We start from the raw sequence: 23,742 nt of genomic DNA on the forward strand, positions 1-23,742 counted from the left end.
CTACAGTGAGTTATCTGAGTCCATTAATCTCCTCACAGCCACAGTACTGTGGGAAGCAAGGTGTGACTCAGGAGAGGTTCTTCCCGTATGAAGGGGCTTCCTCACAAGTATTTCTACACCTTCTGTTGCACAGGGAATGACGTATTGCTGACTTCTGTTGGGAGAAACAGACAGCAAGAAATCAGATCTGCTCCCTTCAGTGTCATGCACCAAAACCACTCCAGTGTTTTATGATAGAAATTTCAATTGAAATACTGATATAATACCAAGAACCCGATTTCTGTTAGTGCACACAGCTGGCTGATACTCTGCCTGAAGAGAAATGAGAGACACATTCTTTTCACTGAAGGTATTTGCTGTATTTTACTGCTTAAGAACATAAAATATGCAACAAAATTAGAGATGAAACAGCAATGCTAAATTAGGGCAGCTCCTTGAGATGTATTTTGCTTTCTGAAGATCACAGTGAAGCCCCTTTCAGTCTCTGACTGTTGTGCACCAGATACACGAAATCAGCCATGTATCACTTACAGCTGCCTGTTTGTCCCTTCCCTGCTGATTAAACCTGGTTTCTAGTATTTCCCATTTCATTTCAGACTGAAGGATTCATCTGTTAGGGCGAGGCAATTAAACACTTTCTCACCACAACCAACTTAGAAGAGCTTGATTTTGTTTAGGTCTTCTCTCAGTAACCACATGCCTGGTCTGTGCACAGCACCCTGACTGCAGCCTGCAGTGTGTCCACAAAGAATATATTTTCTACTTCTGTTAAAAAACTGACTTTTATCAGTCCAGCATCAGGGATTTGTGTGAATAAAAGCCTGTCTACAATGAATAAAAAGCTTATTTCAGGTTTTAACTGTATAGAAAGTGATGTAAAGCAAATGCAAACATGAGTTTTGTCTCTAGAGGCTGCCAGAGCTCACTCAGGTCCCAGCTGTATTTACTGTAGCCAAAGCAGATGAAGGAGACGTCTTTTAAAGCCAGATTATGGAACCTTAAACTACAGAGAATGTCTGTAATTAAAGAACTGAGAGGTTATTTTGCTTCTTTCTGATGTTCCTGAGGCATAGAGAAGCACCAGAATGATCAAAAATGCAGTCCTCACTCAGAGAACTCCTGGAACTCCAGGGCTGCAGCGTCTGTCCCCATTTCTGAGCCCGTTTGGGAGTGTGAGGTCTTGGTGCAGTGGGTGGCACTGGGGAGAGTGCTCAGGAGTCTCCACAGCAGGATCAGCTCACCATGGAGTCCTGCTGCTGACAGCACAATGCCCTCCACACGTTCCTGCTGGTCCTCAGGGCATTAACCCCCACCCAGGGATGGGCCAAGGCCTGGCCTGGGGACAACACACGCCAAGGTGTGCCAAAGGCACAGCAAGACCCACAGCTTCCATCCAAGGCTTGCAGGTGCTCCAGAAACCTTGTGCTATTTCTGTGATCGGGTATCCTGACACCACTGCCTGCTCCCGGTGCTCACTTCACTCATCCATGTTCTTAACACTTGCTCAGTGTTCTGAAAATATCTACAGGATAGGAAAAAAGGGCTTTGGTAGGGAGGAATTTAGAATTCAATTAGTTGCCATCATCAATAACAAGAGTGCATGGAAGGAGGTAGAGAGAAAGAGAACAGGAAAGGATCCCTCTGCTGGAAGAGCTTAATTTCCCTCGGGAAGCATCTCTACATTTGTCCTTTTTCAGTGGTAGGAAGGACAATGAGTAATGATTTAGATGAGCTGTGGAATTAAAACAGCTCACACTCAATAGGATTTTCTGTAGGTCCATACGTATGCAAGTTTATGAGCCCACCCCATGGGGTGACATAAGAGGAAGATGAGCCCAGAATGAGGAGCTGTGGAAATCCTACAGCTCTGAATGAACTGAACAAACACAGGCTGGGTGCTGCTGCAGGACAATGGATGAGGAATGCTCCAATGGAGTTCCTGACGAAACTCTTGGGAGTAGCACTCTTCTTACCAAGACCACATTTGACTCATTTACTGTAAAACAATTAATTACCAGTAATTGTATCTGGGATTGTCCTCTCCCTCTAGTGTGACTGAAGGCATACATCCAGTAATGGCATCACAGCCTCTGTGGAAACCACAGGCTGCTTTTGGTTCTTCTGCCAATTTGAAACATCCAACTTCACCAGAGAGTAAACAGCACTGGAAAGGATTCACAGCACTCCTGCTTCAAACAAACTTCTGACTTGCAGAGGTCCATGGGGCACACTGTGAGCAAAAGGTCTGCCGGGGGAAATGTGATTTCAAAGCTCTTACAGAGCCTCTGAAGGGCTGAGGAGCCTCAACATCTTCTGCAGCAGAACATGTCTGACCTGCTTCTGTCATTGTGAAAGGTAATGGCTCCTGAACAGCCTTGGCTCTTTTGGCTCCTGAGCAGCCTTGGCTCTTTTGGCTCCTGAGCAGCCTTGGCTCTTTTGGCTCCTGAGCAGCCTTGGCTCTTCTGGCTCCTGAGCAGCCTTGGCTCTTTTGGCTCCTGAGCAGCCTTGGCTCTTCTGGCTCCTGAGCAGCCTTGGCTCTTTTGGCTCCTGAGCAGCCTTGGCTCTTTTGGCTCCTGAGCAGCCTTGGCTCTTCTGGCTCCTGAGCAGCCTTGGCTCTTTTGGCTCCTGAGCAGCCTTGGCTCTTTTGGCTCCTGAGCAGCCTTGGCTCCTGAGCAGCCTTGGCTCTTTTGGCTCCTGAACAGCCTTGGCTCTTCTGGCTTGTGAAGTAAATGAGCAGGTCCAAACTCACTCACAACAGCCAACTCAGGCCAAGAGCCATGTCCACAGCACAGTGGCCAGAAATGCACATGGAGACAAGGAAAAACCCCAAGATACAGAACAGTCTAGAGATGAAAAGTTTGGGATGCAGTTAAGGCAATAAGGATGGTCAGATCACCATTCAAAAAAGAAGAGAGGAACAGAGAGACAGAGAAAAGGGACCTGGTATGAAATGACAGTATGAAATGACAGTATGAAATTACAGCATTGGGAAATGTCAGAAATTGTTGGGCCGGGTGTTGTGATGCAACGATGCTGAGGAGGAGATATAAAATCAACACCTCTGGCACTAACACCAATCAGCAATAAACTTCTCATAGGAGAGAATAAAAGTGCATTTCAACAATCTAATGAGGAAAATATGACTAAGGAATCACACCCTGTGAGAAAATAATTTTTATTTTTTAATAAAGATGACTCAGTCTCAATAACATATGCAAAGCACCTGGTTCTGACGTGCGGATAATTAGAGAGCTACCAATAAAACAACAATCATAATTATGCAGATCAAAGGATCTGTGATATGGGGGTGGTGGTGGTGTGTCAAGAAAGCGGGTGAATGGTTTTCCGTGATCCTTCAGTCAGCCATAACACACATTAGTAACTTTATGGATCTCATCATCACTGTGGCTAAGGAAAAAAATCCTGCTTGAGCCACAACTGCAGGGTGTGTGTAAGTAACAGCATAAATGGAGAAACCAAACACAAAAAAGTGGGTAAATTGTAACTTCCAAGTAGAGATGGATTTCCATCAAAGTTCAACCCTCCCATAATGTGGCCCCCTGTTTTTCAGGCTTAAAATTCACATTTTCTAAAAGTTATTTAAAGGCAAAATTTCCTTTTCAAAGAAGGGCTTAACACAACCTGCCCCCTTACCAACATGGTGCAGTGGTGCAGCACCAAGGGACAAAAGACTGCAGGCAAGGGGGATCTAGAGGGTCAGCACAGCTACCTCTGTTATACAAGGATAAAATCCCCAACATCAATTGACTGAGATCAGATTTGAAACTCTCTCTTCCATCCACAGCTCCTGCAATGGAAACTCTTCAAGACCCTTCTGCCTCCCATAGTTAAAAATTTCCCCTTAGTTTCCAGCCCAAACACACTCAAATCCAGACTGTGCCCTTTCCTACATGGACAACAGGATTGTTCTGTATTCCAAACAGCCCTGGTACCTCCTTCCTCAAGAGCCAGCTGATAACAATCTCAACCTCTATCTGGCCAAGCCAAATCCTTTCTTTCCTCTCCCAGAATACAGCCAATGCAGCCATATAGATTTCATGTAGGCATTTAAGTTTAAGATAACCTCTGAGCGATTGGAAATTTGCACAAAAATGTTTAAAAACTCACAACTTTAAAATGGCATTACTGCATGCATACCAGAGCATGAGACAGGAGGATTTCCTGTAAATGATACCACCAGAGTTTGGTGAGAACAGAAATAACACCGCTGCTGTTGAGCTCATTCTACTGTGACTGATCACTAAGCACTCTGAGAGACAGTGCCCACAGTGAGCTTTCTTTTCTAGGGAGAAGAAATTCGAAACCTAAACTCTAGAGTCTGACATAAAACCTAAATTCTATAGAGGTTGTGTCTCCAGAAGTGGCAGTTCCAAGGCAAATTTGAACCAGCCTCACACAAAGGGTGCTTGAGTTCATACTTCTCCAAATCTGAAATAAAAGCAGAGTGATTAGGTGGTGCTTTCACCACCTGTTTTCAGGACAAAAGACAATTACTCCAAAGAACAAAGAACAACTATTAAAATGAGTCTCACTCACTAAGTAGCCAGCAACAAACTATCTCCAACAAAATCTAACTCACAGCCACCCACCCGAAATTGCAGCGCAGGCTTGGTGTGAATCAGCATGCAAACCCAGTACCTGGGGGGAGGGCTGTCCCAAGCCCCAAAAGAAATTCCCCTTAGCACATCACTTTCGGCATGAGCACTATGGCTGGCAAAGCCCATGGGAAGCTGGACTGCCTGGCAGGTGACACCCACCCGGGCAGGTATAAATAGCCAGCAGCAAGGACAGCCCGCTGCACTTTGATTTCCCGAGTCTCGCTGTGCACACCTTTGCATCTGGGGCTGAACATCCGATCCCTTCGCCATGAGCTGCAGCATCAAGAGAACGTCCAGCACCTCGTACAGGAGCGGAGGAGGAGCCGGAGGCGCCTGCGGAGGCAGCAGCGGCCGCAGCTCCTCCGTGTCCTGCCGGCGCTACGCCTCCTCCGTCATCGGCGGGGGCAGCTACGGCGGGGCAGCCTGCGGGGGCTACGGCGGCGGCCTGAGCATGGGCGGCCTCGCCGGGGGCTTCGGCGGGGGCTTCGCGGGCAGCTGCGGCCCCGGGGGGGACCTGCTGCTCAGCGGCAATGAGAAGGTCACCATGCAGAACCTCAACGACCGCCTGGCCGCTTACCTGGACAAGGTGCGAAGGCTGGAGGAAGAGAACGCTCAGCTGGAGCACCACATCCGGGAGTGGTACAGGAAACAAGCTCCCAGCGTCTCCAAGGACTACAGCTCCTACTACCAGACCATCGAACAACTCCAGAACCAGGTACGACCATCCCGGCACACGGGGCTCCATCTCCCACATGCTCCTCTCGCTCCTCTGAGGCCTTCCTCCTTCCTCTTTGCTTCTTCCTCCTCCCTCCATCCCCAGCACTGGGCTCTGCCACCCGTGGCGTGGCCGTGCTGGTGGCACCTGAGGCACAAACCTGCAGAGCTGCAGCTCCCATCCCCTGGCTGAGCAAAGCCTCCGAGCAGCCCACAGGCAGCAGGGCCCAGCCCGAGGCAGCAGCAGCTCCAGCAGCCACAGACACGCTGGCTCACGCAATGGACATCCCACGCTGTGCAGGTGGCTCCAAACCAGCCGTGTGTGGTTTGCAGTGCTTCTCTCTGCTCCCAGCCAGATCAGCTGCATGGAGGGCAAAGCCAAAGCACCTGGATGGCAGGATCTGAGCTCCCTTTGTCCCTTCACACTCCTGCAGACACCATGTGGGAGGACTGAGGTCTTCCATTACAATCAACTGCTTTCATAATGAGATGACTTACAGCATCAGGGGCAAAGCCCACACTGCCTCGACACCCAGGCTGCAGAGCCCCATAGGGCTTGGCCAGTTCCCAAAATAAATGTTCTTCTGTTCTTTCCCCCATCAATTTATTCTTTCATCAAAATCTTAGGAAAGTCAAAACCTTGCACAAACCAGTCCTTGTGCTATGGCAATTCAGGAAGTTTCTGTGGCCCCTGCACTACTCCATAAAACAATTGGAAGAACAGCAGTAGCACTCTTCCAAAGCTTTGTGTCTTCTTTCTACTTGTCCTGGAAATAGAGAACACAGAAAGACACATGTCCACCTTCCCCTATTGTAGATCATTTCTGCTACTGTGGACAACAACAGGATGATTCTGGACATTGACAACAGCAAGATGACTGCCGATGACTTCAGAATGAAGTGAGTACCTCCCTGTGAACCTTGCCTCTTTTATGTCACAAATTTTATGAGACTCGTGAATGCCGGTGGATGAAGCCCTGTCTGAAGTGGTGTGATCAAGCCTACACATCGTAATGAAATGAGTGTGCAATGATTTGCTTTCCTTTGGTACAGGTATGAGAACGAGCTGGTCATCCGTCAGACCGTGGAGGCTGACATCAATGGCCTGAGAAACATCCTGGATGGTCTCACTACCACTCGGTCTTCACTGGAGTCTGAGCTGGAGTCCTTGAGGGATGAGCTGATTGCTCTCAAGAGAAACCATGAGGAGGTACGATCCAATGACAGATAGCACAGCCAAGACACAATCCATTGATTCTTCATGGCTCCCACCATCACACATCGAGTCCATTTCACCTCATGCCATGGGATTGTCGTTCCTTTGTACCTTGGTATTGCCTTGCCCACAGTCCCCGGCAGAACAAGTGACCTGTGTGTGCTCTTGTCTTTCTCTCTGGACTCCCTGCAGGAAATGAGGCAGCTCCAGTCCCAAACTGGTGGCGACGTGAGCGTGGAGGTCAATGCTGCCCCTGGAGAAGACTTGACAAAGATCCTGAATGACCTGAGAGATGAATATGAGCAGATCATTGCGAAGAACCGCAAGGAGGTGGAGCAGTGGTATGAGGTCAAGGTACGTGGCAATGCCCAGAGTGGAGTCTCCTTTGGTGGCACAGCCCAGACACCCTGGTAGCGGGACTGGCTGAAACACAGAGGCTCCCTGGAGACGTGAGCTCTCATCCAGCAAATCTGCTCCCTTGTGGCTCAGACAGTGTCTCTGGGGTTTGACTCTGCAGATCCAAGAAGTCAACCAGCAGGTCACTTCCAGCAGCCAGGACATCCAGACCAGCAGCCACCAGCTGACCGAGCTGAGGCGCGAGATGCAGAACCTGGAGATCGAGCTGCAGGCACAGCTCAGCACGGTACGTGGGCAGCACCTGCGGGCCCTTCCCTCCTCGGCACGGGCAGGGAGCCGCAGAACTCTGCTCCTCAACTCCTGTGCTTGCCTTTCCAGAAAAGCTCTCTGGAAAACTCCCTGGCAGAAACCGAGTCTCGCTATGGCCGCATGCTCCAACAAATCCAGATGCAGATCAACTCCGTGGAGGAGGAGCTGGGCAGCATCCGCTGTGAGATGGAGGGTCAGAGCCAGGAGTACAAGATGCTCCTGGGCATCAAGATGCGCCTGGAGCAGGAGATCCAGCAGTACCGGTCGCTGCTGCAGGAGGGGCAGCAGGATCTTGTGTATGTTCTCTGTTTGCAAATAAGGGCACAAATCTTATCACAAGCTTTTCTCCCTTGGCACTCATGGAAGACAGAGCAGAATATTTTACTTGTCTCTAGCTGGAATCTAAGTTAAGCTACTTTTATTCACGGCATCTGCATCGGAATGTGTCTATCAAAAACCTCATAAGCAGATCAAACATCAAGGGAAACACAGAGCAGATTGTTAGTGCCAGGTTTTCAGTTAATCAGTTCCTCTTGACCTGTTTGCACAGAGTGAATTCCATGAGAGGAATCACTGTGCCAAACCAAATTGTAATGAAGTTCCTTCTGTCAGCAGACAAACAAGCACAGCTGGACTGTGAGAGTACAAGAATTTTACTGCAACAGTCTCTTGCTGTCTCTGCTTTTACAATTTTCTAGGAAAATACAGCTGAATGGAATGAAATGAAAAAATGTACATAAAAATATATTTGCAAGATCCAGGAAAAGCTGAGCCGTTACATGCTCTGCACATGATGTCAGTATGTATTTATAGTTCCCTTCATTAAAACTCCTTTCCTTTTACAGATCTTCTCAAGGAGCTCTCCAAGGAGGAGGTATGTCCTCCCACTCTTCTACTTCTTACTGTCATGGTCAGTCGAGTGATAAGGCAGGTAAGAAACATCTTTCAAAGAGCATCCAAACTTATGGCTTTCGCATTTTTGTGTTTCACCCCTTTTCCTGTTAATACCAGCCTTGTGCTATGGCTCCCACGTCTGCAATTGCAGCAGGGATTAAGCCATTCACAATCAAAGCTCTTCATTTCAAAGTGGTTTGGCTCCAGTTCCAGAGACAGGCTAAGCTCCTTTCCCATGCTTTTGCTAACAAATGGATATTTAAATAGTGAATGAGTCTGAAATGTCAGTGCTGCAAAGAGACTTTTGGCTTCCCTGTCAGAGCAATGGTTTCTTCTTTCTTTCCACAGGCCAGTCAAGAGTGTGTTAAGGTACCACCGACGTGTTGGGCTCCCTTGATCCAGTCAGCGCCACGAGAGCAGCCAGCCCCCAGCGCTGTGACCTACCCCACGCACAGACTGCTCTCCAAATGCTATCCCTGAAATCAAAATTAATAATTACTAGGCTTTTCCTAAAACTATCTACTCCTCCCTTTTCATCCTGACCAGCGCTGTGATCACTGTGCTCACACACACAGGTCTCTGCAGTGCACTTGGTTCTCTAGAAACAACAATCCCTCGAATAAAGCTTTATCTTTCTGCAATGCAAAGAAAACTCTGTGTCCAGCAGTCTGCTTGGTATATTAATATTCTATTTACATTTAGGTGGAACAAGTCAGGTACGCAAAGAAATTAAGGTTTGTGTGAATTATGTAATATGGCTCCAAAGAAATACGTGAATTCTAAATCATATGATGACTGGGAAAAATCCTGGAGATGAATAAACACATCCACAGTAAACTCAAGGGTGACACCTATGGGGAACAGAAAGGGGTGGGGAACCCCTTTTTCACAGCATATGTTGCAAGGGGTGTGCAAGTAGCTGATTTGCCAATTCAGCAGCTGAAGTGAAAAATTAGGAATAATTAACCCCAAAATTTCATGAAAATTTTGTCAAATCAAAACCACTTCTCCTCAGTCGCTGAACAAGGAATCAGTCCTACTCAGGCAGCCCTTTCCCAGCTTCTGGGTGAGAGCTCTGTCTGATCTTGTTCAATTAAGCAAAGGGTTAGGTCAGGAAATGATGAGGACTACGAAAGTTCTACTAACCCCACATTCAGTTGTTGGGATTATTCCTCCTGACCTGTTGGAAAATCTGAGCTCAGGTCTTTTACCTGGAAGTCCCACATGGAGGAGCGTGTTCCTATATTCCATAGGGTCATTCCCAGATCCGTGCTGTGTGGAACTCTGGGTGGAGAATGGCACGGTGCAGGCAAGGCTCAAGCTTTGTTACTAAACCTGCCCCACTTCGGGTACCACACTCAGCTGATTTGGGCTCAACGCGGGAGGAAAACGGGTGAAATATTTCAGTCATTTCAAACGGAGAAATCTGCAATTCAGTGTTTGGTTTGCAGGGCTGAGGAAGCTGCTGAACAGGGTCAGCCACATAGCAGGGCAGTGACTCCACGGCCGCCCTGCCCCAGACCCTGGGTGGGTCTCAGTGGTTCATTGTTCCCCGAACACCTCCTAAATCACCGACATTTCTTCATCTGTCACGCAGCTTTACACTTACACTTCGGTTTGCAAAGAGTCAGGACAGGTAAAACATCATCACTTTGCTAAAAAGGTATTATTTTAAAATACATCAAACTGTTCCGTGTTACAATCCAGGCTGATTTCTCAGCACAGCAGGACAGGGATGAGTCAGAGAAACTATTTCCATGGGAAACAAAGGTTTGTAAAGTCAAAGCAGATCTGCCTCTCCTTGAAGTCACAACAGGACTCTTCTGCTCTGTGCCAGCAACAGAGATTCTTCTGCCTTATCATCCCTTTTACTCCTCTCTCTTATCAATCTACCCCAAAACCCCTCAGCGCTAGCCAGCTCTAATGGACTTTGGGATCAAAAACCCTCTTCAGGCACAGTTTAACGAGGAAGAATATCTGCAATCCCAGAAAGGAGCCCTTTGTGCTCTAGGCTGCCTGTTGGGAACATTCCCGAGTCTCCTGCTTCCCTTCTGCTCTCTTTCAGGTGGGACACGTTTGCAGTGGCAGCATGAGGGAATGCTTTGGTTGAGCCTTACCCTGCTCCCGTGGCGTGTCCCACAGCTCTGTACCAGGGACAGGCTTTATCTGTGGGTGACAGACTGTGTGTCCGTCCATTTGGGTCGGCTCCCTGGCAATTAAGGAAATAACAAGTAGGATTTGTGATACAAACTGCTCAAAACATTCTCAAAATAAACTCAAAGCCTCAGGCCTGGGACGCGGTTTGTACAAGGAGAGAACAGATTCATTAATAGGAAAGTCGGCACATTTTTATTTTTATTTTTATTTTTATTTTATTTTTATTTTTAGTTTTAGTTTTAGTTTTAGTTTTAGTTTTAGTTTTAGTTTTAGTTTTAGTTTTAGTTTTTTATTTTTATTTTTATTATTTTTATTTATTTTTATTTTTATTTTTATTTCCTGCCTTGGATTCGGTGGCTGTGTTTAACAGCCGGGCCTGCAGGGGGTGCTCTGTGCTGCTCCCGCTTCCCAAGGCCCCGAATCCCACAGTTGGTGACTCAATTCTGGGAATTCATCATCTCCAAGGGGTAACCCAACATTTTCAGGAGGTTTCAGGAAGATAAGAGGGTGAAATGGCTGTATGGAGAGAAATTCAAGACAAGAGCCAGAATTCAGTGGACTGGGTTCTCCAAGGGGTGTCACTCTCCGTCAGGATTCTGGCACACAGCAGGATTTAGGATTTAGACCCACGGCAATGCTTCCATTTGCAAGGGCAGCTGTGAGGATGGACAGGAACAGCAGCCCACTGCTACTCTTGGTGCCTTTGTGCACGCTCCTGCCAGGCTCTGGCACTGCTGGCTATAAGGAAATGGAACCACACGGGTGACAAGGCAGATTTCCCTCTCGACCCACCACCAACTCAAGGAATGAGAAAAGAAACTCTGACTCACTGTGCCTGTAACAAACAGCCAGAGGAAAGGAAGCTGCTCCTGTGATATTTCTGACATCTACCAGCCCACCATAACCATGAAAAATAGCAGCAGCCCAGTTAGGTAAGTAGGAGAATTCATGCAGGAAAATCCTTTCTCTCTGTAACCATTTCTGTTCGGTTTCACATCATATATAACACTTTGGAGTGCTAATCCCAGCTAACCTCAGAATTTCTTTAAGTGTTTCCACATTGCGGCTGCCCTGGAAGCATTCATGGCCTGGATCAACCTGTTCTAGTGGAAGGTGTCCCTGCCCGTGGCAGAGGGTGGGACTGGATGAGCTCTGAGGTCCCTTCCCACCCGAAGCATTCCATGATCCCATGATAAAGGCCAAGTGACAGCCACCACGTAGTCCCAGGCGCAGCGGAGCCGACTCTCAGAGCTGTTTTAGCAGTGCCTAAAGAGAGGTTTCTGCACGCTGCAATTACTCCTAATGGAGCAGGCTGGGAGCCCACGCTCTGCCAAGCCTGGCTCCAGGGAACACCTTTCCTGCACACACCTGCGCTCCCAACCCGCGCAGGGCTGGCACCGAAGCTGCCACAGCCTCAGCAATCAACATTTCCTGACAGCGTTCCCAACCTCAGTTCAGTTCTTTCCCACAGCCTGATGTCAGACCATCGAGAATCACAGCTGTACCCAAAAGCTCACGGAGCTCACACACATGCAAGGATTTTAAATAAATTCCAACAACTCCTTGCTGTCGAAAATGCTGTTAGAAATCATGTCACCAGATTTTTATCAGTTATTAAAGCTGAAGCCATTAGGAAAGCATGAAAAAGCACTCAGAAAGCACTTCAGTCACTTGTTTTGCTGGCGGTGGGCTGCCCAAAACACAGGTAGTTGGCACAAGCCTCAGTTTTTAATTAAAGGAATGTTTAAAGCTGAATATGGGTGTCAGAGTCTGCTGGAAAACCACGGCTCTTAGTTAAGGTAACAGCCAGGACTGCCCAGGAAGGGACTTTCCTGGTACACACAAACATGAGCAACACAGTCCTTTCTGAAAGGTACAAACTGGCAAAAGTAGTGAGAAATCCCCTTTTGCTCCCTTGAAGCTGTGTGCCCAGCCAGGGCAGGCAGAAGCTGGGCTCCGAAGGGTTTCCATGGGCTGAGAGTTGCCATGAAGAGCAAGGGTTAAAAACGCCTCCCCTGGCAGGGGCTCCACAAACCAGGGGCTGCAGGGTTGCCCTCACAGAGCAACAGCTGGATTTTCTCAGAGCCCGACCAGAGATCTTCAGGCTTTGAGAATTCCAGTCAAGAAAAACTGAGTACAAAACCACCAGTAGGATCAGGAAAGCCCAAATGCAAGGATCCACCAGGAGGGTGCAAAGAGAGCTCCTTTACTCTAATTAGTTCCAGAACTAATGTTTAAACCAATGTTTAAACTAATATTCAAGGCTTGCATAGTCAAATCTCTGCCCTTACTGGAAGCTGTGGCATACCCCTATGATCGGAATATATTTTTACAAAATTAACAAGAGAATAATAATATATAAGTCTATAAATACAAACATATGCATGTAAATATATGAGCACATAGATATAGATAATAGGCATACAAATGCTTTACTGATGGGAACAGAATAAAACAGCTCAGCTCTGGGCTATGAGCCCCATCTACTCCGTATCCCTCCCAAGTCTAGGATTTATTTTTGAGCAGGAATTTTCCATGTGGTGTATGGGAAGATCCCTGTGGATAGCCCCAGGTGCAGAGGCCGTGGCAAGTGTCCAACAGCCACAGCTCCCAAAGCTGGGACAGCTTCAGTCCCTTGGGCTTTGGCAGAGGGCCTGCACTGCCTTTGCTGCTGCCTGCAGAAACCTGACTTTTGGAACACATCCTCCTGTCAGTTGGATGTTTGACTCTCAATAATAGTTTCCAGCCCAATCATACCTTGCTGAGATTTGCCAGCCAGATAACAGGGTAAAGGAAGTGTGAAAGTACATCCAGTGAGTTGACTTGCACTCCCTAGGGCTTGGTGCCCCAGCTGAGCCTTCCTTCCCACACAATCTTTAATCACACGATAAGAAAATTTGGTTTTCCTGTCCCAGGTACTTTACTCCACGATTTGTTTTATCATTAGAGTTCTGGAATGATGGAGGAGTCAGGAGTTTAAAGTTAGTTATGTTTCTAGGGAAACAGGGACAATAATGAAGCATTTCCACACCACAGCCAGTTTCAAGGATTTGTGAGATATTTACACTGCTCCCAGTTAAAGTGCTTGACCTCTTCAGGAGGATCTTCTATTTATTTTCCTCATACCAATCTGTTTAAATGTTCTATAAATGGCAATCATTGACAGATTAAATTCTGTGCCCCAACAGCACTGCAGCAGCTTGGGCAGGAATGATTCCAGGTCAGCTCAAACCATTGATCCATCATCTCTGTCCTGCCATGAGCAAACCAGAGCCCTGGACAGAAATGTCTTGTCCTGTGTCTTACTCTCACAATTTCTGTTAACACAGAACCCTTACACAACTTTGTTTCTCTCCTCTTTCAGTGCAGAAATTATGCATTCCCTTCACCCCAATTCCTCTACTTCACAAAAATAATCATTTTGAGCAAATTCCCAGTGTTGCTGTGCTCTTCCCAACCCTCTTCTCCAGCCACTCACAGCTGGGTGTGCATGTGCTGGGACCTGCCTCTTCAGCACAGCAGCATTCTTGTCTCACAATCTATTGGCACATTCAGGGAATATATGGCAATGCCAGGGTTTGAGGATTTAAAAAAATAAAAACAACAAAGATTTATGATGGGCTGTAAAAGTCTGACAGCTGAGAATTGTATCTTGGGCAAACCATAACTGCAGTTAGCTTGGTGCCAGCTGCAGATCAGAGCTTGTTGTCACTGGTTCTTCCCACAAGGAAGTTTAAAAGAAAAAATAGAAAATTTTGTGCTTGAATTAAAAAGCTGCAAATACTTCATGCCTCTGATCTTCAAAAGGGGAGAAGATCATCCCAAGCTGTGATCTTCAGAGGGCCTGTGACAGGATTGGTGGGGAAGGTGGAAAAAGTTCATGTGAGCAAGAGAAGAGATGGAGACCCAAAATGTACACATGAAAAAGCAGCACATTTTCATTGATGGAAGCAAAGGCAGAAAGGAAAAATTACCAGAAGGGACAAACAGTTAAAAATTGAAAAGATAAATGCAGAATAATAAATTGGCTTTGCTCATTCATTCCTAGATGCATCCATGGAACTGCAGGCACCAACAAAGTTGGTTTAAATGTTCAGTAAGTTCATTAAAGTGTAATTGCATTAGCTATCCCTGGAAGCAAATTCAGCAGGATGTGAAAAGAGAGAAGAATATACCAGTGCCCTCAAGGGCAAGAAAAAAAGTGTTTACAGGACAATTAATAAAGCTACCCTGAAACAATATGAACGGTTTTATAAAGCAGCAGTCACTGGCAAAGCAGAGAAGATAAAGGTGAAGAGAAGCAGGTCTGAGCCAGGAGCTTGGGTGTGTCTGCATGACTCTGCTTGAAAATATGTGTCTCCCTTCCCCTCTGATAAGGTGCAGATAAGGGAAATTCCCTGTGCTGACCATTCCTTATTGGGAAAAAGCTGACCCTACCATAAATTAGGTTTATAGTACTGGCAGAAAAAGAGACTTACACTGAAAGCTAACAGCTCCTTCTTCAGCTTGCTATACTGAAGGCTTTTCCAAGCATTTAAATACACATTCTCACCTTAAGGAAGTTCTTACCAAAACACATGCAACCATTAAGGTGAAACAGAAATGAAAGTCAAAAGATTTAGAATTAAGTTTTGGCAAAAATGCTGTGTGAGGGACTGATTTAGTACGAGAGGCTTATGCTGTATTTGGTGTTATAAATCAGATTAATCCATGTGACTGTGTGTCCCAATCCTTTCTTCTTACTGACACCTCAGCTGTACTTCCAAACTGCCACTGAGAACTGCAGTTCATTCTTTGGGAGATGCTTCCCTGTAAGCTCATGCAAACCCAACCTGCCTGCAGCACCTGGTCAATATTCTGACAGTGCAATGCATGGGGATTGCTGCTTTCACTCAAGATATTGCAGAGGGCATCCAGAAGCCATCCAGATGACAATTTTCATGAGCTGGATCATAAAATATTATGCAGATGAGCTTTTCATTTTGCAAAACCCAAAAATACACTGCATTGAGGACCTGAAATGGGAGTCCAGGGAATGCTGAAGGAATACCTGGAGGGACAGATGTTCACCTCTCCTTGCACCAGGATACAGATCTCCAAAAGAACACGCTAGTATTTATTCTCCTTTCAGCTTCTTGCTTTTCTGTTCAGTGAAGACAAGCACATGCACTGGTGCTCTTTACGCTCTAATTATGGACTTTAATATTTAACAAAAAAATAACTGTTCCCCGGTTGTTTTCTCTCAGTCACCTCCTGACACCACTATTTCATCTGCTCACAGCCCTTGGAGCAGGCACTGGCTGGGCAGGTTTGTCCCAGCCAGGGCTGAACAGGACATCCAGGTCTCCAGAAGGAGCTGGCGTGTCTCTGGCAGCAGGAGCATCCCCGGGCCTGGCAGGAAAGGCTGCACAGCTCTGCAGTGCAGGATGGAGAGCTGTGGGAGGCAAGGTCTGCACAGAGAGGGAAGAGCTCTGCTGTGGTGTCCTGGGGCTGAAGTGTGGTACATATCCTGTGTGTATCCAGGGATATATTCCACACCTGAGTCACTGCACAATTCCTCCTGCTGATGGGGCCTCCTCGTTCATTACCTGTGATGCAGGTGCCTTGGCTGGCCTCCCATTTGCTGTTTGCTCTTTCCCTCCCTGAATTTGCCCCGCAGTTTGACACCTCTGTACACAGGGAGTGCAGCTCATTGTGTAGCCTGAAACACCTGGAGCAGCTTTCATGGGTATAGAAAGGCCTGGCTGCTCCCAAGAGCTGCAAGTGCTGCCAGGCCAGAACTTCCTTCCTCCAAAACACTTCTGAGGAGTTCCACAGAATTTGGAGGGAATGAGAAAGAAAGAGAATGCAAGGAAAGCTCAGAGTATCCCCTTGTGTGTTAGAGATGCTCAGGGAAGAGCTCACAGTAGCAAAAGGTTTTGAAAATCCATTTTGGATAATAGAGGACCTGAAAATTTTAGAAATAACATTTTCATGACTCTCAAAGATCAGAAGACTAAGTGATTCTGTTTCTTCTCTTTGCTTCTCTCTTTCAGTAGCAATCAAAGGACTCAGTGTGTAATCAGACACTTGTTTCTGCTCACTCCCCAGGTACTCAGGGATGTCACTGCTTCCCTCTGCTACAGGTACAGCCATGGCTGCTTCAGGAGGATTCTTGTGTCTGTAGAAAACCGTTCCCAGACGCAGCACGTTCTCTGTTAGCCCAAGTGGAACCGAGAGTAAAGACAAAAAGAGTGAAAACGTCCTGAAAGACGTCCTGAAACGTTCTGAAAGAAGAAATTTTCTCAGGGGGAATGAGAGAAGCAGAGGGGTGGGAACGTGAAGGTCCACACACATTGTTCACCATCTGGGCTCCTTACAAGCTCTGTTATCAGGCTGAATCACTCTTAAAACAAGGCTTCGTGTGACTCCGCTCTGACCGCGGCGTTGGCCGCACTGGGTGCGCTCCTAACCCCTTTGTTTCCACGTAGGTAAACTCTAACCAGGTTTAGGAGCGCTCCCCTCGGTAGGGAGACGCCTCCTCCAAATCCCACCTTTCGCTTCAAGCGGCAGAGGTCCGGGGGAGGGGATGGCCTCCCGCGAGTGGAGGTAGCGGGGAGGAAACGGCCCACTCCACAGCACTGACCAATAAGGGGAACCGCCGTGTTGGCAGAGGGCTTAGGGCTGATAAATTCCATGGGTCTCAGATAACACATTCTGGAGACAACTCCCATTGTCACCGGCATAAAAGCGGTGCGGTGGGGGAGCAGGGCACTCTCCTGCCTCGGGATCACGAATCGCGGAGCTGCAGCTTAGGTTGGCTCCTTGCTCTTCCTCGCCATGGCCAGTTACAGCTTCAGGCAAACCAGCTCCTCCGTGGTGGGGGGGCCCGGCGCCTCCCCCCTCCGCTTCGGCGGCAGCTTCAGGGCCCCCAGCATCCACGGGGGATCTGGTGGCAGAGGTGTGTCCGTGTCCTCTGCCAGGTTCGTGTCCTCTGGCCTGGGAAGCGGCCTGGGGGGGGGCTATGGTGGAGGCAGCTTCAGCAGCAGCTTTAGCTACGGGGGTGGCCTGGGCGGCGACGGGCTCCTCTCGGGAAATGAAAAGGCGACCATGCAAAGCCTGAACGACCGCCTGGCCTCCTACCTGGAGAAAGTGCGAGCGCTCGAAGAGGCAAACTCTGACCTTGAGACCAAAATCCGAAACTGGTACCAGAAACAAGGACCGAGCCCGGCTCGGGACTACAGTCCTTATTTCAAGACTATTGAGGACCTCCGAGACAAGGTAGGTGTTAATATTTATCGGAAGTCATCTTAGATTTCCACTCACAAAGGAAGCACGAAAACCCAACAATATCCTTAGGGAACCCCTAGAAAGCATTGCAGGTCATGGGAGGGAGAGGAAGATGAGATGGAAATGCAAGGAATGGGTGGGGGGGTTAAAGTCAATGTCAGTATGGAATTATCTACTTTTTAAAATGCTAGCCAAGGGGAGGTACAAACCAGTCAGTGGGGGATGCCCGAGTACTGAAGTCTGGCAATGTTTGCTTTTAACAAAGCATATGTTTATACACATGCTGGTCATGCACACACATATGACCAGTTCATGTATCTATGACCGTGTACAAACTGCTGTGTAACGAGAGCCAAGCCCTGACAGCACCCTGCCTGTCTCTGCAACCTCTCACCTGCCACAGAGCTTCAAAACCCTCAGAGGCCCAGACACACTGCTTTAACAATGAAAATAAAAACGGGTTTAGAGTAATTTCTTTTTCACATTTCCTATACTTAACCTTGGAATTAAGTGAACTGAAACATTTGGCGTAGGAAAAAAGGAGACAGCAGACATGAAGTAATCAATCCCATATATAAATGCAGGATTTGCCCCAAGAGCCCATGGGTAGCTGATAACAGATTGCTGAGGTGATACACACCCTGCATAACACAGGGAGTAGCTGATTAACTATGTAAATAAAAGAAAGAAAACTTGAGGTTTAGTTTTCTGAGTTCAGCCTGGAGTTCATGACCGCTCCCACGCAGGTTGCTTCTCCTTGCTGCAACCCATCCACATTGCTCCTGATTTAGAATCTGAGCTCTGCTGGTGGCAGAACTGGCAATGGGATTTCCTCCTGTTAGTATTCTTTTCCCTCCTTTCTTTTGCTCTCCTTAGTTAGGGGTGGGAAACCACACAGCTGGTTTGTGGATGACCTTCTGAGTTTTAGAAGTGGCAGGCATAGAAGACATGCTTTCCAGGTAAAACTGAACAGAGATTCCTTTGAATAAAATTTCCTTCAGAGGCTTTCATGATCCATTAAAGCAATCAATAAACACCATCCTGGGTATTCTAGGAAATAAAAATGTGATCAAAGATGGTCTCTCAAAGTCCTCTCCCTCTCAGCCAGCACGTAGTTTTGTCTCACTGTGGAACTTCTACCTCCAGTGGCTTTCACTTCATACACTGGACATGAGGATGTGTCCAAAACAGAATCCTGGCAGAAGTATGTGATAAATCTGTGTGACGTGTTTGCTGGAGATCACTGATCCTTCCCTACATCTCTATTTGCTGTAGCTACAGGTGAAATAGACTCTTCACTCTTATCTGCACAGCAGGGAAGCTGATAACAGTTGTTTCAGCCTCAGTAATGAGCTCTCATTGTTTGCAGATCCTGGATGCCACCATTGATAACGCCAGGATTGTGCTGCAGATTGACAATGCCAGGCTGGCTGCTGATGACTTCAAAACCAAGTGAGTCATTTCTGAGAGGGAAAAGATCTCATGAGTAGGCAAAAATCCTTGTTGAGCCAAAGGGCAGTGAAACAGGAATGGAATGCCCCTAAAACCCCTGTATGAATATTGGTTTGATCCTGTGCATGCAGTCCAGCCCTTCATGTCCTTGCTAAGAGCACCACTGAAAATTTTGCATATGGAGAAAGGTTTAATGCTTGATGGCATTTGTTACACCATAATCCTACAAACCCAGATGTATTCATACTGTGTTTCTTGTGGTTGGATAAGCAGTGAACCTGAATGGGTTTGTTTTGCTTTTTTAAGGTTTGAGACGGAGCAAGGTCTGCGCATGAGCGTGGAGGCCGACATCAACGGCCTGCGCCGCGTCCTGGACGAGCTGACCCTGTCCAGAGCCGACCTGGAGCTGCAGATTGAAGGATTAAAGGAGGAACTGGCCTACCTAAAGAAAAACCATGAGGAGGTAAACCCCAAGAAACACATTTGAAAGTGGCACTAGAAAAACAGCCTGTGGAGATGTGTAGTCCCTCAGGATTGCCCTGGGCTCTCCAACAGTGAGGAAAGGTTCCTGTGTAGGATCCCTTAGCCCTTGAAGAAAGGACAGAAGGTTCATAATGTTTTCAGTTCACAGTTGTACCCTCTTTTGCCTCCTCTGCCTTTCCCCACAGGAGCTGAGTGCCCTGAGAGGGCAAGTAGCAGGTCAAGTCAGCGTTGAGCTGGACTCTGCTCCAGGCATTGACCTGTCCAAGATCCTGGCAGATATGAGGGACCAGTATGAACAGATGGCTGAGAAGAACAGGAAGGATGCTGAGGCCTGGTTCCACAGCAAGGTAAAACCCCTCCATATTGTACAAACGCCCACCAAAGAAATCCATGAAAGAAACAACTATTAAAACACGCAGAAAAATGCTGTGACAGCCTTACGCCCCCCCCATTTCTCACGTGGTGTTTTCCCTGTCTCAGACTGAAGAGCTGAACCGTGAGGTCGCCGTTAACACCGAACAACTGCAGAGCAGCAAGTCCGAGGTCACTGACCTGAGACGCACCCTGCAAGGACTGGAGATCGAGCTGCAGTCCCAGCTCAGCATGGTACGTCACGATTGGCACTGCCTGACACCCCCCACTGAAAAGGGCCCGTATTTCCCTCCCTACACAGAGGCAGCAACCTTTCCTGTGTGTGCTTTGCCCCGACAGAAAGCGGCGCTGGAGGGCACCTTGGCCGACACAGAGGCGCGTTACGGGGCGCAGCTGGCGCAGATCCAGGGGCTGGTTGGCAGCATCGAGGCACAGCTGGCTGAGCTCCGAGCTGACATGGAGCGCCAGAACACCGAATACAAGATCCTCATGGATATCAAGACTCGGCTGGAGCAAGAGATCACTACGTACCGACAGCTCCTGGAAGGCCAGGAGTCCCAGTAAGAGCCTTTTGCTCAGCCTCATGAGTCTGACCCTGTCACGGTGCTCATCTGCTCAGCTCCTGGAAGGCCAGGAGTCCCAGTAAGAGCCTTTTGCTCAGCCTCATGAGTCTGACCCTGTCATGGTGCTCATCTGCTCAGCTCCTGGAAGGCCAGGAGTCCCAGTAAGAGCCTTTTGCTCAGCCTCATGAGTCTGACCCTGTCATGGTGCTCATCTGCTCAGCACCTTGGTTAACACAGTACTCCTGGAGTTCTACAGTTTTTAACAAACTAATTTTTCTGGAGCTAGAAATGTTACAGTTTACATGAAGTGAGACCTCAAAGAGTTTCTGAACAGGAAGGGGAACTGACAAGCAGCACAGCAGATTAATTGCAACTAACAGTTGAGGTGATCAGCTGCATCACAGTCAGGAAAAGTGCAGTTAATAATGTTTTACAGAATATAAAAATTAATACCAAACTCCCATAAACTCCCTGTTACCAGGTGGAGAACTCTTACCCAACAGGAATCAGTGTGGGTGGAAATACTGGGAAGAAAATGAGGGCAGTCACTGAGTGACTCCCACATGGCAGCACAGCTCAATCTCGTCTCACACAGCCTCAAGGAGGAAAAAAATGAGGCAGGGGTTGAGAGGTTTTGGTTTGCTCTGTTACTTCTTTTCCATATTTTTTTTCCCAATTCAGTTTAAAAATGTATTTCCTACCACAACTCCCTGTCCTTTGCTGAGAAGGAGCTCAGGGAGATGGGCATCTCTTCCCTGACTGCACACAGTGCACCTGATTGATACAATAAAGACAATTTGCTTTCATCAATCCTCATCTGATGCAGCATTTGATGTATTAACTCTCCTTTCAATTGTTCTCTTTGTTCCACAGGATGTTTGGCTCCCTCTCGGGAACTGCTGGTAAGAATTCTTTCTCTTTCAGGAGAAGTTTTATTTGCTAAAACCACATAACTGGTAGTTGTGTCTGTTCTAGAGACTTGGGTCCGCATAATTTGTCACAGGAAAAAAAAAAAAGCAACAAATGATGTCTCTGGTTAGAATGGAACAAATTTCAGCAATTAAAATTTGTCAGATACCAGAAAAACATCTCAGAATCTGCTACCGTAAAGCACAAAACACTTAATCATTTCCCCAGAGCTTGGGGGAATTGCAGGAACATGCCAGTAAAACCTGCCTTGAGCTGTTAGAGGTCAGCAGTGTCATTAAAGGGATGAGTCAAATCCAGGCAATGGAGAGGAAAAGTTCTGAGAGAAGGGAATGAGAGATGAGGCCCCAGCCAAGCTCAGCACCCATCACAGAGTGGTCTGTGTGAGCTGGGCTTAAATAATTGCTGTTCCTTCTCTCCATGTTACTGCAGACAAAAGAGACAAGCACTGAAGGTCCTTCAAAGGTCATCTGAACACATGAGGATTGAGATGGAGAAATCACTCTGAACTGCTGGAAATGACTCTTGAAGCACAGAAGGTTCTTGGCCACACAAAGTTCAGGCAGATTCATTCACTTAGTGATGATTAAGATGCGAATTGGGTCAGCTTTGCAATTATTTCTAGGTTTTGCATATATTGAATTGCTGCATCTACTCAAATAAAGATGATATCCTTGCAACCTTTGCTTCTTTGGAGTTACTGTGATATTCACTGAAGTCTGGCTTTACCCAGGCAGGAGCTATCCAGCCAGCCTCCCTGAGAGCGCTCACAGCGTGGGGAGCTTGGGCTCCATCCTGATCCTTGCTGGTTCCTCTTGTTTGGAATACAGAGGCAGGGCCAGCCCCAGCCCCTTGGAGTGGGACACAAGAGTGACCTGGGTTTCTCACTACGATGCTGTGCACTCTGCAGAGTGCAGGGCAGTGGGATGGGAAGTGGTTCTGGAGAGCAGCAGGAGGTGGGAAATGTTTCACAGGGTAAAATACAAAGTAAAATACTGGCTGGTAGATAATTCCTGCAGGAGCACGCGAGGGTGAGCTGCAGTGGGGAGAATTCTTCACTTCCATTCCCCATTCACACAGGGCTTACAAACCTTTAGCACCAATTTCAGCCCACTGACCTTCCATGCCATTGCAAGGATATTATACTAGCTGAAATTACAATTACACTTTTAGTTCCAATCCACTGATTTTATTCATTACCAAACTGACAGCCAAGGAAACTTCAGGGATTGTGCTAAAAGCAAACCATGGCTCCAGCCCAACCAGCACCTTCCCAGCTCCTGCTGTTACCAGAGGCACAGTTTGCTCCACAGATGGGGGGAGTGAAAACAGAGATATGCCCAGACTGAAAGTATCCCAACACTGCTGTCCCCCAGAATGGATCAGTTTGCAGTCTGTGTTTCAGGGAGACATCATAAAACCCTTCAGCACTTCTCTCCTTGGCCCTGGGGAACATCCACGATCCCTCGTTCACAGCAGATTAATGGAGTGCACGCATGGCTTGGAGCACCCTGAGCTCTAGACCTCCTCTCTCAAGGTGGGGCAATCCTCTTCAATCCAAAGCTGCTGATGCTTGGGTTTGGTTCAGCAGTGACTCAGGTGACCTGCCAACATCAGCTGTCACTACTGACACCGACAATCCCAGCTCAGCCTCTGGAATGGAGTATGGTGGCATTTAGCAGTGGCTTCACTTTGACAGGGGGAAACAGTGACAGGAGAGAACTGTCAGTCACAGACAGAGGGACACGATGGGGAGAACAGGGGGAAGAACGGGCAGAGTCAAAGGGCAGAGTCAAAGTGGCCCGAGAGGCACACGGGGTGCAGGGGATCCTTCAGGAGCTCACCCATTTCTGTGGGGTTCACTTCTGGAAGAGCCAGGAGAAGATCTCGTGCCTTCAGTAAGGGCAGCTGCTGAGTGCAGACACATTAACACATGCTTGGTACCAAACTTATTCCCTACAACACCGAGACCTGGAAACCTCCCTACATGAAAGAACAAACAGCTCCAGATTTGTTTTTTAATCTTAACAAATCCCATTCTCTGACAGCAATTTCTTGTGACAAAACCAGTCAGGGTGGGAGCTCACTGTTGCAGATTTCTGGTATTGTCCAGCTGCAAATGTGCAAGTCTGACAAGAAATTCTCATGCTCCAAGAATGCAAGCTATAAAAATCCTGAATTCTTGTTTTTATAGCTTAGTTCTAATTCTAGTTTATAATTTTATTTTATAATTTTCTTAGTTTTTTCCTCTGTCTGTAAGGCAGTGAAGGATTTCTGGTAAAATGTTTGATATAAATCACTCAGACACTATAATTTTAGCGTCTGGTTCAGGGAAAAAAGTGTTTTCTAAAGGCATGTCATGTCTTCTCTGAGTGATGGTTTTATCACTCATAGAGTGATCCCTGAGATG

The 23,742-nt window shown here is 47.4% G+C and overlaps 2 protein-coding genes across 2 annotated transcripts; both read left to right on the top strand.

Annotated features, from left to right (window-relative positions):
* The first annotated feature begins 4,471 nt into the window (after positions 1 to 4,471).
* LOC119712177 (keratin, type I cytoskeletal 15-like) lies at positions 4,472 to 8,761 on the top strand. Its single transcript, XM_038163095.1, has 8 exons — positions 4,472 to 5,334; positions 6,151 to 6,233; positions 6,387 to 6,543; positions 6,742 to 6,903; positions 7,067 to 7,192; positions 7,285 to 7,511; positions 8,061 to 8,146; positions 8,458 to 8,761. Exons 1-8 carry the CDS (start codon positions 4,888 to 4,890, stop codon positions 8,475 to 8,477), a joined length of 1,308 nt encoding a protein of 435 aa, XP_038019023.1. The 5' UTR covers positions 4,472 to 4,887; the 3' UTR covers positions 8,478 to 8,761.
* Positions 8,762 to 16,816: 8,055 nt separating this feature from the next.
* Positions 16,817 to 22,012, top strand: LOC119712255 (keratin, type I cytoskeletal 19). Its single transcript, XM_038163294.1, has 8 exons — positions 16,817 to 17,526; positions 18,905 to 18,987; positions 19,294 to 19,450; positions 19,656 to 19,817; positions 19,951 to 20,076; positions 20,182 to 20,402; positions 21,279 to 21,307; positions 21,765 to 22,012. The coding sequence occupies exons 1-8, from the start codon at positions 17,086 to 17,088 to the stop codon at positions 21,782 to 21,784; spliced, it is 1,239 nt and encodes a 412-aa protein (XP_038019222.1). The 5' UTR covers positions 16,817 to 17,085; the 3' UTR covers positions 21,785 to 22,012.
* The last annotated feature ends 1,730 nt before the right edge of the window (positions 22,013 to 23,742 follow it).

The sequence above is a fragment of the Motacilla alba genome, chromosome 27 (assembly GCF_015832195.1).
Source record: "Motacilla alba alba isolate MOTALB_02 chromosome 27, Motacilla_alba_V1.0_pri, whole genome shotgun sequence".
In the NCBI taxonomy this organism is placed as follows: Eukaryota; Metazoa; Chordata; class Aves; order Passeriformes; family Motacillidae; genus Motacilla; species Motacilla alba.

Bases quoted from the DNA above. Each gene is read 5' to 3' on its own strand.
- LOC119712177 (XM_038163095.1), top strand. From the start codon at position 4,888: ATGAGCTGCAGCATCAAGAGAACGTCCAGCACCTCGTACAGGAGCGGA. The intron at 5,335-6,150 runs GTACGACCATCC...CCCCTATTGTAG, and splicing joins TCGAACAACTCCAGAACCAG to ATCATTTCTGCTACTGTGGA. The intron at 6,544-6,741 runs GTACGATCCAAT...GACTCCCTGCAG, and splicing joins TCAAGAGAAACCATGAGGAG to GAAATGAGGCAGCTCCAGTC.
- LOC119712255 (XM_038163294.1), top strand. From the start codon at position 17,086: ATGGCCAGTTACAGCTTCAGGCAAACCAGCTCCTCCGTGGTGGGGGGG. The intron at 17,527-18,904 runs GTAGGTGTTAAT...CATTGTTTGCAG, and splicing joins TTGAGGACCTCCGAGACAAG to ATCCTGGATGCCACCATTGA. The intron at 20,077-20,181 runs GTACGTCACGAT...TTGCCCCGACAG, and splicing joins TGCAGTCCCAGCTCAGCATG to AAAGCGGCGCTGGAGGGCAC.